This window comes from Mesoplodon bidens (genome assembly GCF_964165515.1).
Source record: "Mesoplodon bidens genome assembly, chromosome: 19".
Taxonomy (NCBI): Eukaryota; Metazoa; Chordata; class Mammalia; order Artiodactyla; family Ziphiidae; genus Mesoplodon; species Mesoplodon bidens.
The window spans coordinates 3,855,333-3,870,523 of NC_138179.1; the positions used below are offsets into that span (position 1 = coordinate 3,855,333).

At 46.6% G+C, this 15,191-nt stretch overlaps 1 protein-coding gene across 2 annotated transcripts in view; it reads right to left on the bottom strand.

The window, feature by feature from the left end:
- Positions 1–15,191, bottom strand: part of LOC308607870 (uncharacterized protein C17orf67 homolog) — a 32,500-nt gene that overhangs the window by 14,903 nt on the left and 2,406 nt on the right. For both annotated transcript variants that reach the window (XM_081220225.1, XM_081220224.1), the window contains exons 2-3: positions 9,658–9,735; positions 8,580–8,683 (exon numbers count right to left, since the gene is read on the bottom strand). In XM_081220225.1, the coding sequence (XP_081076351.1) occupies positions 8,580–8,683; positions 9,658–9,712 (159 nt within the window). In that variant the 5' untranslated portion in view covers positions 9,713–9,735. The remainder of the gene's footprint in view (positions 1–8,579; positions 8,684–9,657; positions 9,736–15,191) is intronic.

Below are 15,191 nucleotides of genomic sequence, written 5' to 3' on the forward strand. Positions count from 1 at the left end.
CACTGCCCAGCACGACCATTAAAAATTAATTAATTAATTAATTAATTAATAGATTGATAAATAAATAGATTTCTATTGTTTCAAACAATCCAGTTTGTGGTACTTTGTCATGGCAGCCTTAAGAAACTAATATACTAAGTAATAGCAAAAAGCATGAAAACAAAAAGTATAAATTTGCCCCAAATTTTATCATGGAGAAAATAATGTCATTATTGTTTGGCAACATGTCTCCATATACATATTCAGATAGAAGAGTAGATAGGATTTCTTTCCATTCTGAAAGGTGTACACACAAAACTTTCATAATATCAAGTGATGACAAGCGTACAGGGATCTAGGCATTCTTATACACACTACTGGTGGGAGTTGGTAAGTCAGTCTGGCAATTTGGCAGTACCCATTTCAACTGGAAGTACGTAAACCCTCTGACTCAGAAATTTCATTTCTTATCACTGAACTCGGCAAAACACACATGTGTACAAGGATCTTCATCATTGGAAATAAGTAAAATGGCCATCGTTCCAGGAAGGGCTAAATAAATAAGTTGTAATATGTCTCAGTCCATTCGGGCTGCTATAACCTGCACACCACAAACTGGGCAGCTTATAAACAGCAGAAATTTATTTCTCACAGCTCAGGAGGTGGAAGTCCAAGATCAGGGTACCAGTACGGGTGGGTGAGGGCTCTCCTTCAGGTCACAGACTTCTCGTTATATCTTCACGTGGCTGGTGGGACTACGGAGCTTTGGGGGGCCTCTTTTATAAGGGTGCTAATCCCATTTACAATCCACGAGAGCAGAGCCCTCATGACCTAAGTACCTCCCAAAGGCCCCATCCCTTAATACCATCACTTGCGAGTTAAGATTTCAACATATGAATTTGGGGTCTGGGGGGACACAAACATTCAGACCACAGCATCATACATTTACCCTATGCTTCCATTTAAAATGAGCTAGAGCAAGACGTATTATTGAGTGAAAAAAAGCAAGTTACAGAATAAACGCAACACTGCTTTCCACACAGCCTGAACTACATCAGTGAAGGGACAAGCGAGCCTGACACACTCAAGGCGCAATGCGGAGGCCAGCGTGGCCCGAACGGCGGCGGGGGTGCGGGGCAGGGATGAGATGCAGGTAGAGGCCAAGGAGCGAGCAGAGGGAGTGGACAGACCTCTAGGGCCTCGTCGGCCACTACAGGACCATGGAGTTTTGTGGAGTAAGGCAGGAGGTCACTGGAAGGTTCTGAGCAGGAGAAAGATGGGAGCCGGTTTACGTTTTTAAGAACTGACTCTTGCTGCTCTGCTGAGAACAGATGCAGAGGGATCTAGAGAGGAAGAGGAAGGCAGGGTAAGAAAGTATTGCTCAGTCCACTCTAGGGGCTCGGCTGGTGGCAGGGGAGGGTGAGAAGTGGTCAGATTCTGGATTTGGGGCCCATGCAACTAGGAGGAGGTGGCCCCCCTTACCCCACCGTGGAAGGCAAGGGCAGGGCTGGTGTAAGGCAACAATCTGGAATTCCTCTTGAGGCTGTTAAGTCCGAGGTGCTGGTTAAATGTTCCAGTGCAAACAGCCAAGTGGACAGTTGTGTGAGGGAGCTCACAGACAGAGTCCAGGCTAGAGATAGGAGTGTGTGGCCATCAGCATAGAGGTGATATTTAAGCTCGGGGACTAGAAAAGGCAGACAGCAGAGCCCTGGGATGCTCTGCCATTTAAAGGACTGTCAAGGGCTAAGAACCTAGCAAAGGAAACTGAGCAGCAAAAACCACAAAGCAGGAGGAGAAACCAGGAGCCAGGGGTCCTGGAAAACAGGAATCACATGAGCAGAGTGCCCAGAGGAAGGAAGAGCGATCCTTGTGTCAAAACAAAACAAGCGCAGGCTGGTTCCCAGCCCCCAGGACGCCGGGAGCACAGGCTAAGAGCCACTTCTCTAGGACAGCACTTCTTAAACTTAAATGTGCACCTCGGTCACCCAGCCTTGTGGCCCAGGTCCGCCTTCAGGTGTGGGGAGGAGCCTGAGGCTCTGGGCTCCCAAGTGAAGCCCAGCGGCCGGGCTGGGGACCACTTTTTGAGTTGCAAGAGTTCAGCCCTAATCCCTGAAAATCAACAGAAGCACAGTCATGACTGAGGACACATTCCAGGGAAAGAACAGGATTCTTTTTTCTAGCTTCTTCCCTCTAACCACAAGCCCAGTCCTTCTTTTCACACAGCCCTGTCTTCATCAGATTCTCAGACTGTTTTTCCTCCATTAGGATCTTGAGGCTTTGTTACAAGCTCTTCTGACATGATGTCTTCACAAACTGAAGTCCTAAGTCCTAGAGTAGTAAATGAATTCAGCTGAAACCCAGATGTCTCCAGATGGGGTGTCCCCACATGAATCCCAGGCTCCCTGGAGTGCCCATCCCACTGCTGTGACATCTAGAACCCAGCTCCCCCAAATCTCTGAAGATCTGGGACTCGTGTTTCTCCACCACTGCAGCGTCCAGATCTGAGCGATTACCTCCCTCTTTCATTAGCCCCCTTCAGCACACACCTGCCATGTGTCATTCCTCCAAAGAACCACTAACACAAGGTTGCTGTGCATAGCAGACTTTTCCTACGGTTTGGAGGCTTCAGAGGGTAATCACAGCACAGAGCTGAGAACAAGTTCTAACTCAATGTCAAGGCATTGCCATAAAATAAATGTGCTAGCTACTTCCTGCCACAGGGAATCTGTCAGGTCTGGGCCCTCTCTACCTCCCCACCTGCCCCCTCTCTCTGACCCGTGTTCACATCCCCCAGCTCTGGGCCTTTCATCCTCTTCCTCCCCGGCTGCCTCCATGCACTCAGAACCCCTCCTGTTTTCTTCCCCGGAGCCGGGTATCCTCTTCCTCTCTCCCCCCATCCTCACTGAGGCCCTACCTTTCTCCATCAACGGTACCAGCAAGGTGTTCCCACTCCTCTGGGGTGGAAGCCAGCCCTCCCCACAATGCAGGGCACACCAGTGATCTTTTCAATGCGTTATCCACCACACAGTCAAAAAAGAACGGTTGTTGCCATGAATAGGCAGGATACAAGCTGTCAAAACGGTCCAGCCCCTTGCATGTGTGGGCACAGCTTGTCTGAACCTGTTTCCGAAACACACATCATCCCACAGAAGCCAACATCTGCCAATACTAAAGCCAAGTGTCAAGAATATAACATTCTTTTATAGATACTCCTGAGGAGAGACTACTGCAAATCTTCATATGTGCTTTCATTTTGAATTCTTAATACCTCCCCAAAGCACCATCCATATACTCTCGTCAATGGCCTCTCCCCTCTCTGAAAGGGTTTTCTTCCGCTCAGTCCCTCAGAGGGGAGAAGCGAAATGAAATAACCCACCCGGTCATATCTCGGTAATTTTGAGTTAGTGGTGAGCACGTGAGTCTCAAAGCTTAGCTCCCGAGGGCACACGCATTCCCAGAGATCACTACCTCTGCTCATCCGTCCCAGCCCACCTGTCTGTCTCCAGGCTGCCATGGGAAGGAGGTACAATAACATGTCCAAAAATGTAATCTCCCACGTCCCATGTATCATGGTAACTGAAGGCCAGCGTTCAAGAGGCTGTGTCCTGAGCCTCTAAACGGCTCCCGCACGCCAGCCCTAATCACATCATTCCCCAATTTCAAATCCCTTGGTGGCTCCCACTGAGCACAGAACGGAAGTCCACTCCACCATGACAGCCAGGTCCTTCCAACCTGGCCCCGAGAGGACCTTCTGTGCCCATCATCCATCATCCCATAAATCCCAGACAATCAAGTGAAGGTCAAAAGAGAGGAAACTGGAATCCAGAGCTTCTGAAAAGATTATCCTGCAAGGCCTTTTCCAAAACACACATGCACACACAGAATCATACACACACCCATATACAAATGCTCACATACACACACACACACACCCCCTCACACATGTACAGTCATACACACATACATATCCTCACACACACACCCTCACATACATATATATCCTCATACATGCACAGTCATACACAAACCTTCACACGTACTCACACACACTCACACATACACGCAATATGTACCATCCTGAACACACAGGACGGTGTGTCCATCTCTCGCAAAGGGATATGTAAGCAGATGGTTTGCACAAAGAAGAAGGAGAGTAGAAGGCGGTCTCGGCAAGAGGTAAGGAGCAGGGAAGGGTGGTTCCCTTGGCCAGAAGTCCCACCTCACGGCCTCCTGGTGACCTGCTGACAAACGTGGGGTCACTGCGTCCAACGCTTCATTCAGCAGTGATGCAGGCTGGGATGGCTGTGACATCTGTCAGCCGCTCAGATAAAAGGGGTGAATCGAAACAGGGTCCTACTGTACAGCACAGGGAACTACATTCAATATCCTGTGATAAACCATCATGGAAAAGAATAGGAAAAAGAATATATATATATATATATATATGAGTTATATATATGTAAATGAGTCACTTTGCTGTACAGCAGCAATTAACACAACATTGTAAATCAACTGTACTTCAATACAAAATACTGTAATGTTTTTTAAAGGGGGTGAATTGCTTCTTTTTCTATAACAGGTGATTCGTATTATTCATCTTGCTCTCAGTAAATCCCTTAAAAGGAAAAGTCAACAACAAGCCACAAGGGGGAACCAGGTCAGACAAGTGCAGGAGGCCGGGCGCACGGCAGCAGGAGGCGGGGAGGCCCTGGTGTTTGAGAAAGACGCCCACATAAGCCCCTCCAGGGCCTCCAGATAAACCCCTCTGGCCCTCACCAAGTCCACAGCCGGCTGCCAGGGCTCTTCCTCCCAGTTGCTGACTGGCACCAAGAACCTGGTCGTCCTGAAGCTCTATCCAGACCCTCATATTCTGTATGAGACCTGGGATGAACCTTCTAGTCAGACTCTGGGCCAAACTCTGCATTTTACAGAGAAAACTGGGTTTTCTCTGTAAGGAAAAGAAAGGAAAGGACTCATCCTCATTCTAAAGCCCGAAGTCCACAACCAGTTTGTGCAGAACACCGCCTGGAATCACACTGAGGGGGAACTCTCTTCCCACCTCGCCCACCGCCGCACTGCCTGCAAACGCCGCATCCTTCAAGCCTCCCTCAGCTCGGTGGTGCCTCCTCCAAGAAGCCTGACCAGCCTCTCTCCTCCTTCCGGTTGGAGCTTGAAGGCCCTCTCCTCAGACCCCGTGTGCCAGACAACCTTGTTAGAGAACTGGAAACAGGCTGGAACGCTCTGGCTCGTCCGTCACCACGCAGTGGACAGAAGCATCTCAAACGAACAAAGAGCGTCTAGTCTACGCCCTCAGTGCCTGGTGCTCGGCGGGGCACGGTCGAGGTTAAGTAGGATTAAGTGCCCATCGTGGTCAGCAAGGAGTACTCTCTGACCGACCACCTGACCCTCTCACTCTGTCTCTCTGACCTGCATCTGAACAACTATCCCATCTACTCTCCAGACCCTCACTTCAACACTCAGCTAAATGCATTCCCAACCGGACCACGGGAGCTGCTGTTACCCATGGCGGGTCTCCCCCAGAAGGCTTGGCCCACTGGTTCTCAGCTTCGGTTGCACATTGATGCCACCTAGGGGGCTCTCACCCCCCTCCCCAATGCCTAGGCCACACCGCGGGGCACCCCTCTGTGAGGGGGACCGAGGCATCAGATTTTTAACCTCCCCATTTGGTTCCAGCATGTGGCCAAGGTTAAGAAACATGCTCCTAAGAAAAATGTGATTCCAGAAACTATGTGTTGGTTCAGCCAGTACTGCGTGTGGGTGGATGTATGACAGTGCGAGAGACACACAGAGTGACACGCGCAGTAAAAGAGAAAGAGGCTGTCCATCATCAGAGACAGTGTTCCTCACCCCCGGCACCATTACATTTCAGGACAGATCATTTTTGTTGTGGGAGCTGCCCTGTGCATTGTAGGATGTTTAGCAGCATCCCTGGCCTTAACCCATTAGATGCCAATAGCAAACCCTCCTCCTACCAGTTGTGACAACCAAAAATGTCTCCAGACATTGCCAGATGTCCCTGGGGTGGGGGAGCAAAATCACCCCTGGATGAGAACTACAGGTATAGACTAGCCGCCAAATAACTTATTGCATATTTATGTTCACATTTCAACTGTAGGTCACACAGGCATTTTTCCAAACTTGACTGAGTGGCTAAGGATTCTGGACACAGGTCAGTGTCTTTGTGATGGACATACAGGACTGTACCATACACTGGATGGGTGGGAAATGGTGGGTGAGTCTAGAGAGAATCACAGAAACTAGATCAGGCAGGTTCGAGGCAGCTAAGATGAGTCAGTGGTGGTCAAGCCTATAAAAGATGACCAAAACCAACAAAACCCAAAAAGCCAGATATTCAGTAAAGTAGCAATGCCAGAGGCAAGCAGAGGATTGTCACAGATGAAGGCAGGTGATGACCAGGAGCCGGGAAGAGGGAAATGGTCAGAGAAGGAGCTCTTGGAAGTTCTGGGCAGCGAAGGACCACACCAAGCAGCGTTTGGGGATAAAGTGTAGCTGGCATGGGGGGAGGAAGGAAGCTGGGGGCGGAAGCGGAGCCGTAGGAGCCGTAACACCCACACCCACGTGCTGCCTGATGCCTAAACCACCTCCAGTCCCTGCCCAGGCCGCCCTTCCACAACCAGAGCTCAGGGCAGCCAGGGCCAGATGCTAGCAGAGAAAACACCCAGCCAGCTCTGGAGCTGAGCAGAGCCTGTCTCCTGAGCACCTGGAGGGGCCTTGCTGCTTCAGAGCCACTTGAACCAGCCTCCCACAGCCTCCAGGGCCCCTGAGGAAGAGCCTCTGGAACGGCCCCTCCAGACATCGCCCCAAAAGAGCAAAGAGCCAGTTGGAGCTCCCCAGGAACCCTCGGGCCAGGCATCCTGCTCACCACTGGCTCCCTCACCATCCACCCCGCCCCTTCCCAACCCTCATCCCCCGTGCTGGAGGCTTGGTTTCCCTCAATATCCTCTCACATTCCTTCTCATCCTCTCGGGATCCTCTGTCTCTGCCCACCTCTGAGCCCTGGTGTGCTCAGACTTCAATCCTGGGCCTCTTCTAAATGCATCTCAAGCCATCTGTCTAAAACCCGACTGTGCACTCCCCCATTCGAGACATGCTTTGATTGTCCTCTACTGAACCCAAGGTCAAGTCCAACGTACACGAAGCCTTGCTGCTCTTGCGCCGGCCCACCTCCCAGACCCCTTCCACCTGTGTGTGGAGATTCCAGCCACCTCTGACTTCTACCAAGGAGAACAAAGCCACGTCCACCCTTAACAGCCTGAATCGCTTGCTCGTTTCTAAGCCATTCTGTGAAACAGTGATTTGCTGATTCTTCTGTGTCTGCCACCAACTCTGAGCAGAAACCCAGGCGACTATCTGCAGCCTCGGCCCCACCCCGTCCCTGGTACTTAATACTCAAGGGAGTTGTTACTGCTTGCTGAGTACTATTTTAAGTGCCTTACTATGAATTACTTTATTTTATTCTCATAAAGTAGTTGTTTCATGCTCTTATAATAATAATGTTATAGAAATATAAGTAATAATATTGTTTACCCCCTTTTCATAGCCGAGAGTACTGAGGTACAGAAATGTGAGGAGACTTCGTCAAAGTTATATAGTTTGAAAATGGGGAGATTCAAACCGGGACAGTCTGCCCACAGCCAGTACTCTTCACCACTGTGCGGCCCGGCATCATACTGAGAGCCTCGTACATGAACTAATCCAACTACCCACATGATTCTGCAGGGAGCAAAGGCCAGTGCTGCTGCACATCCTCTGGGCCTCCACACGCAGATGCAATGAACAGAGGGTGAGCATGCGGCCCGGCCGATGTGGGCACAGGAGGGAGACCAGCCTTGACCACAGACACGGCTTCACAGACATGCTGACTCTGCCTGGGTCCCTGCTACTTACCTTCTCACCTGAGTGGGGCAAAAATACCAGGAGCGTCAGCACTTCCGTCATGGGAGGGAGAGACAAGCCAGGCCCGAAGTGGCCTGAGGCCAGGGTGGCAGGGTCTAGGAGCACCCACCACAAGTCACGGAATGAAGGCAGCGGAGGGTACTCCGGTTCAGAAAGACTAGGCGGATGCCACAAACCTACAGGGCAGAGCTGAGGCCAAAGACCCAAATCAGAGGCACAAGGCGAGGGTGGAACCTGGTAGCAGCAGGGGCAGAGATTCTGCCTACCCAGACAGAGCACCGCTAGCCGGGGATGCTGGTCCAGCTTGCCCGGCACCCAAGGGAAGAGGGAGAAGATGGGGTTGGCACCAGCCTCAGGGCACAGCTCCCTATAGCATCCCGTTCAGGGGAGCCACCCAGCCGCCCACGCGGGGTTCTGGACTCCCACCATCGGCCCCACTGTTTCCACTTTAAATACTGTTCGAACAGTAGGGGAGCAGACCTGGCACCTCCGGAGAAGAAAAGGCGTGAATAAGACGGTGAGATCACCTGACACCTGGGACTCCACAGAACCTCCATCTAGCACCCACGCTACGCTGGGACCAGCACCTCATCTGGTTTCATCATGAACAAGCATTCAAATGACCTCCCTCCCCCTTCAAACAGCCAGAGCCCGGAACTCACCCTCATGGGCTCATCAGGGAACCCGGGTTTGCTCGGCGGCCTGTCCTGGCGCCGGGATCTCAGGACCTGTTTGGCCTGCTTTTCGGTCAGAATCGGGGAGGCCCCTGAAAAAGTCAGGAAGGGACCTTAGGCACTCTCAGACACACGCATCCATGCTCCATCTCACCATCCAAGGCGAAGCATTTGCAAGTCCCATTTGGGTCAACGCACAAAAGTTCTTTCAAAGGGACCTGTCCCAAAGGACGTGGCATTCCAGAGGGCTCAGAGGGGAATTTTTAATTGTTTCTAATATGGTTAACTCAGAGTAAAAGCTGCACAACTGAAGCATATTTACCTGCTGCCGACACGGCTCACTCCTCTAAAAGTGGCTGTTAATTTAATGAACATGTTTCTTTTAACATATTTTCTTCAGTTCGCTGGTCAGTGTGTTTATTGTCCCTCAGGGTTGCTTTGGTGGGATTCTTTTAAATCCTCAATACACTAAATCAAGTTTAAGTTGTTATTAGAAAATTCCCCCATGACAATAAGATTATATTAAACTTGATAAGCACCCACGATCCCTCAAAGAAAATATTATAATTAAAGTAAGTCAAGTTTTGATAATCACACACAAATTCTAAAAGATACTATTATAATAAAAGTATATCAAGGGAATTCTCTGGCGGTCCAGTGATTAGGACGCCTGCTTTCACTGCAGTGGGCCTGAGTTCAATCCCTAGTCGGGGAACTAAAATCCCACAAGCCATGTGGCGTAGCCAAAAAAAAAAAAAAAAGGAAAAAAGAAAGTATATCAAATTCTGATGATCTCAGATAAACTCTAAAAGACGGTATCCTTGAAGATTTATCAGCATTGTTGAGAATTAGTGTTCAATATGTTTAAAGATTAAAAAAATAATTTATCCCTAATTATACCAATTCCGGGAGCCTGCTCTTAGGAAGAAAAAAAAAAGAAGAAGCATTGAATTATTATACATTACATATTATTTGAAATTTTGAAAAAATACTTTAAAAATATAAAATAGACTTATTCCAGTTTATCTCGTCAGCACAGAAATCGGTTTCGGGAGTTAATGCTCACCTGAGAAGAAGCTCAGTAAGGTGAGAGACAGCACAAGCACAAATAACCTCTTCATCCTGCCTTGATCCCTCTCTCCGCCTGTTGCAGAATGAATCCCCCCGTCAAAGAGCCAGCCTACTTGAAGAAAGCCACATCCGGCCCAAAGGCTGTTTATGCTTTGACTAACAGCACTCACAGCATGATGCTAAACGCATCTGACGCTAAATTTTCAGTATGATCACGAAAATATTTTCCTCTGAATTCCTATAAATTTTCATCCTGCGGAAGGAAATTATCCCTCTGTCATAAAACTTCTGGAGCTTGAATTTGACAAAGCAACACATGACAACCATTTCATTTAAATAGATATGTCTATATATACATCATGGAGTAGTCTGTGTTTATCTGTAGCTTCAGTTTATGCTCCTACTGTTTCATTGAGAATTAATCACCTCTCACATTTACATATTTTATGACATTTTTCCAAAACCCATTCACCAATCCATTTTGACCTCCCCAGTAATTTCAGAAATTAGCAGGGAAATTAGCAAGGAGCCTAATGAGGGGAAAAATTTTTTTTCAGCTGACCTTGAAGCCAGATAGACCAGGGTTCATCCCAGGCTTCCCCTCTTTCTAGCAACGTAACCTTCGGTCAATCACTTATCCTTTCTGAACTTGTTTCCTCTCCTGTACAAAGGAAATAACAGTACCTACCACGTGGGGTGTGATTAAGGATGAGGGATAAGGGATGAGATGCATGGCTCATCTTCATTTTACAAGTAAGAAAGGGGCTTCAGAGAGGTGAAATGATGTCCAAGTTCACACATTTTGCTCAAGTCGAGCCAAATTCTTCTGTTTTTAAAGCCTGGCGCTCTTCCCATTATGCCCCAAAAGGGCCTTGTGCAATAAGTCAGTAATACTGTAAGCAGCCTTACTTCACACTTAAGTTTATTTTTATAAAGATAATAAATCTTAATAAGCTGAAGTCTTTTTAAATTCAAATCACCAATATATATTACATAAATTATTAAATATATTATAAAAATACGTGTGGAAGGTATGTGGCATTTATTGGGATAAAATTCTCAGTTCAGAGAAATGATCCGATGTTTCTGTAGTTACTTTGCCAGCTCAGAAGAAAACAACCCCCCATCGGTGGTTGCCCAAGTTTATGCTAATGTTGTGTAACTGATACTAAACTTCAGTGTTCTGACCATTCTGCTGGCGTAAAAATAGTCTGAACCGACTGTTATCAGGGAAAAGAAGTCATGCATTGTTAGCAGAGTTGCCTCATATGTTAATTTGCTCAAAATTAGATGTTTGGTTTTATGTACTCTGTTGCTATTGACATCCTTCTGTTCTCATACAGTTTTCAATAACTGAGGAATTTTAGGAGCACTATTTTAGGAATATACATTTGTCACACGAAGCATCTTGGTTTTTTATGTGCATTGTCAAGTTTTTTATTCCTTTTATTCTTTGTGGTTGGAACAAACACTAACTGCACTGTTTTGTTATATCAAATAAACATCTTCTATGGACCAGAAAAAAAAATTTATACCTAGCTAGAAATTTATAATGTATCCAATGTAAATTCAGTATAAAAGTATTTTTTTAATTTGGTAACTGTTGTCTATATCAGCACTGTCCAATAAAATCATAATGTGAGTCATGGATGCAAGCCACATAAGTTAAATTTTTCTAGTAGCCACATTTTTTAATAGTAAAAAAACAGGTAAAATTTTTTAAATTATATTTTATTTAACACGAAATACGCAAAATATTATTGTTTCAACATGTAATCAAGACAAAGTACTAATCAGATGTTTTACATTCTTTTCTTTTGTACAAGTCTTTAAAACCTGGTGTGTATTTTATACTTGCACATTTCAAGTGCTCAGTCACCACATGTGGCTAGCGGCTACCACACTGAACAGTGTAGGTCCAGATTCTTCCATCTCTCTTGCCACTACCAGAGTCTAGGCTACTGCTACTTCTCACCCAGCCTCCTGCACCAGGCTCCCAAATGGTCTCCCAGCTTCCCTCCCTGTTTGCTGCAATCCATTCTCCATGCAGCAGTAATGATGGTCTTCTTAAAACAGAAATACAAAACATAAATTGGACCTCATCACTTCCCTGCTTACGAATCTCTATCTTCCCACGGGGTTCAGAACAGAATCAGAATCCCGACCGTGCACTACAGGACCCTGCGTTATCTGGGGCTGTGGTTCTTTCCAACCCCACTCCAAGCGCACCCCTCCAGCTCATGCCCATCCAGCTACACTTCGTTACTTTCCATTTAACAAGCTCTTTCCCACCCAGGATCTTTGCACATGCTCTTCCTCCCTCTTTTAATGACTGGATTCTTCTCAGTCTTCAGGTTTCAGTTTGTACTTTCTCCTGCTCAAGCAAGCCTGTCTTTACCAGCATACTTAACGAAGGTTCCCTGCCACCCCACCACCACGACTCTCTGTCTCACAGCAGTTCCCGTAATGGGTAAATGTTGTCTTTGTTTACTTTTTAAAATCTGTCTCCTCCACTGGACCGCAAGCTCTAGGTAAGCTTATGTTACTTTTTTTTTTAATATTGTTTCTAATATTCTCCATTTATTTATTTATTTATTTATTTATTTATTTATTTATTTATTTATTTTCGGCTGTGTTGGGTCTTTGTTGCTGCGCGCAGGCTTTCTCTAGTTGTGGCGAGCTGGGGCTACTCTCCGTTGCGGTGCGCAGGTTTCTCATTGTGGTGGCTTCTCTTGTTGTGGAGCACAGTCTCTAGGCGCAGGGGCTTCAGTAGTTGTGGCTCGCGGGCCCTTAGAGCACAGGCTCAGTAGGTGTGGCACACGGGCTTAGGTGCTCCGTGGCATGTAGGATCTTCCCAGACCAGGGATTGAATCCGTGTCCCCTGCATTGGCAGGCGGATTCTTAACCACTGTGCCACCAGGGAAATCCCGTGTTACTTTTCTAATTTAAAAAAAAAAAGAGAGAGAGAGAAAGAAAAGGGAACCTTGGGTGGACAGGAGAAGTGAGACTTGAGAAAGCCTGTACCCACCCTGGGATGCTGATTCAAGGTCTCAGGTGGAGAGGGCCCCTCAGGTGTGATACTGGCAGGGTCATTCAAATGCCTTTCAGGTGGGCTCTGGAGATATCATCTCAAAAGGGGGAACTATAGAAAAACTGAAAGAGCAAGGTAACCTGATTGTGAGTGTCACTCTGGTGGGGAGAATTCTCTTCTACCTGCCTATGCTCCTTTCTAGGGAAAGTGTCAGCCAGATCAATTAGGTGAGTCAACAGGGCTCACAGTAGAAGACACAATTCCCCAAAAATCCACAAGGTGGCAGAGTAGAGAGAAGAACCTGGGACAACAAAGGTCAGGGGAAAGACACTTCAGGCCACCGACATTCACCATTCCAGAAGTTGCCAAGAACACCAGGGAATCCACTGGAGGTGGAGAGAGGTGGCACTGCAGTGCCTCAGACTATTCTCCTAGGATTTTCATTGATCTGAAGGTCCCCATCAGATACTGAGCCATGGGAAAGCTACACTACCAATTTGACAACATTTAAGAATATATAAAGGAAGAGTGCTACCACCCATATCACAGCACCCTGACATAACTGATATTTTCATTCATGTGGGTTTCCCATCTCTTTTGAAAAGGAATTCTTAAATGTTTAAAGATCAGTGATAAAGCCGACACCATCAAGTTCTCAACACCATCACACTGCATACTCTTTCAATAGGATAAGACAGTGATTTCAAATTCTGTGAGCTAAAGAAACTTCAGAAACAAAAGAACGTCTTTTTTTTTTTCCTATAGAAAGCTGCTGAATCTGTCTCAAGAGAATTATAATGTGTCCACATTCTTTAGGCCCAGAGCCAATAAAATAAATTCTAACATTCCTTTTTGCAGTTGTTTTCTTTTTTATTATTAGTTTTTTTGGCTCCCTTTCCCACTAGACTATAAACTCTATATTTTTACCATGTACATATAATTGTTGTATACTATTCATAACAGTACCTCCATAAATCTCATGTGTACCTACCCACACGTTAATTTACAGGCACACTGTGTGGGCAGATGTTAGGTTTGGGTTAGGCAGATTGAATTATTAGCACCAGCTCTTCACCATCACCACTGCACTCTATGCTCTTCACCATATGACTGTGCAGTCCTGCCCCTTAACTTTGGGCCCAACCACGTGACTTGCTCTGGACAATGGGATGGTAGCAGACATGACACAAACAGAGGCAGGAAATGTGTTTGCAGAGTTAGGTGTACCCTCTTGCATTCTGCAGCCATTGCTACAAAAAGAGCTTCCCCCTGACAGCTGCCATCCTTCAAGCTGGGTCTCAGAATTAACTCACATGGAAAGTGTCTGCATAGATGTACAGCCTCCGGCAGACCCACCCAGCCCAGCCCAGCCTCACTCAGCTGACCTCCAGCTACCAACACCTGTAGCAGAGCCTCCCATTAACCTGCAGACCCTTAAGACTAAATGATTATTTCAAGTCACTGAGCTAGGAGCACTTTGTTACACAGCACTACTCTGACAACAGATAACTGATGCAGGGGGTATAATGGGATGGTCAGCGTGTCCAAATCTGGGCGCTTTTGGGTCCAAGTTAATAATAGGGTCCTGCCAGATGCTTCATTCAAAAGTGAATGAATATCTGCTGTGTGGGCTGCATGATATAATGGTCCAGATTGTGGGCTGCAGAGTTATCAATAGAGCTGGGCTTGAATCCTGGCTCTGAAACTTATTATCTGTGTCACACTGAAGCTGTGTGACATTGGGCACATTTCTTTACTATCCAAGTCACTGTTTACTCACTATTAAAAAAGAATAATAATTATAATAAAACTTAATCTTAAGGTGTTTTGAGACTTAAAAGAGAAAGTGTATGTAAAGTACTTGACAGGTATAGTAACTAATACCTGGAAACTATTGTTATTACTGTTTTATTATTATTCCTCCTTCTCTGTGAAATCACTCTTCTGTATATTTGCATACCCTCCCCATTCTCAGACACATGATAGAAAGCCTGTAAAAAAAACTTTTAATGACCAAATGATATCAAGATTAACCAAACACATCTTAAGATAATTTTATATACTGTTGAAATAAAAATACATCTTTATTAGAAAATAAAATATGGCCCCTTGTAAGTGTGAGTTGCTTTCCCCTGTTCTGTCTCCACACCCCACGCCCTGAGTTTCCTTTCACGTGTCCTCAGTCCTGGTACACAAACACACACCTTCCTCTTTGGAGCAGCAATACAATGGTAAGACGGTTTAGCCTTGGACAGGGCCCTTTCCGGCTTGCTGCATGCTTCCCCGAGCAGGCTAGAATTTCCGCTCTGGGCCAGGACATTGGCCTCAACTTACATCTGCCCAGCAGGTAAGGATGGCCAAGGTCTCACCAGGTCCCTGACAGCTATTGCCAGGCTTCTCTCCAGCCTAAACAGGAATGACCACGGCATTGGCAAAGGTGTAGGAATGTAAGATGGTACAAATAAACACATGAGGGATGAAGCATGGACTGAATAACT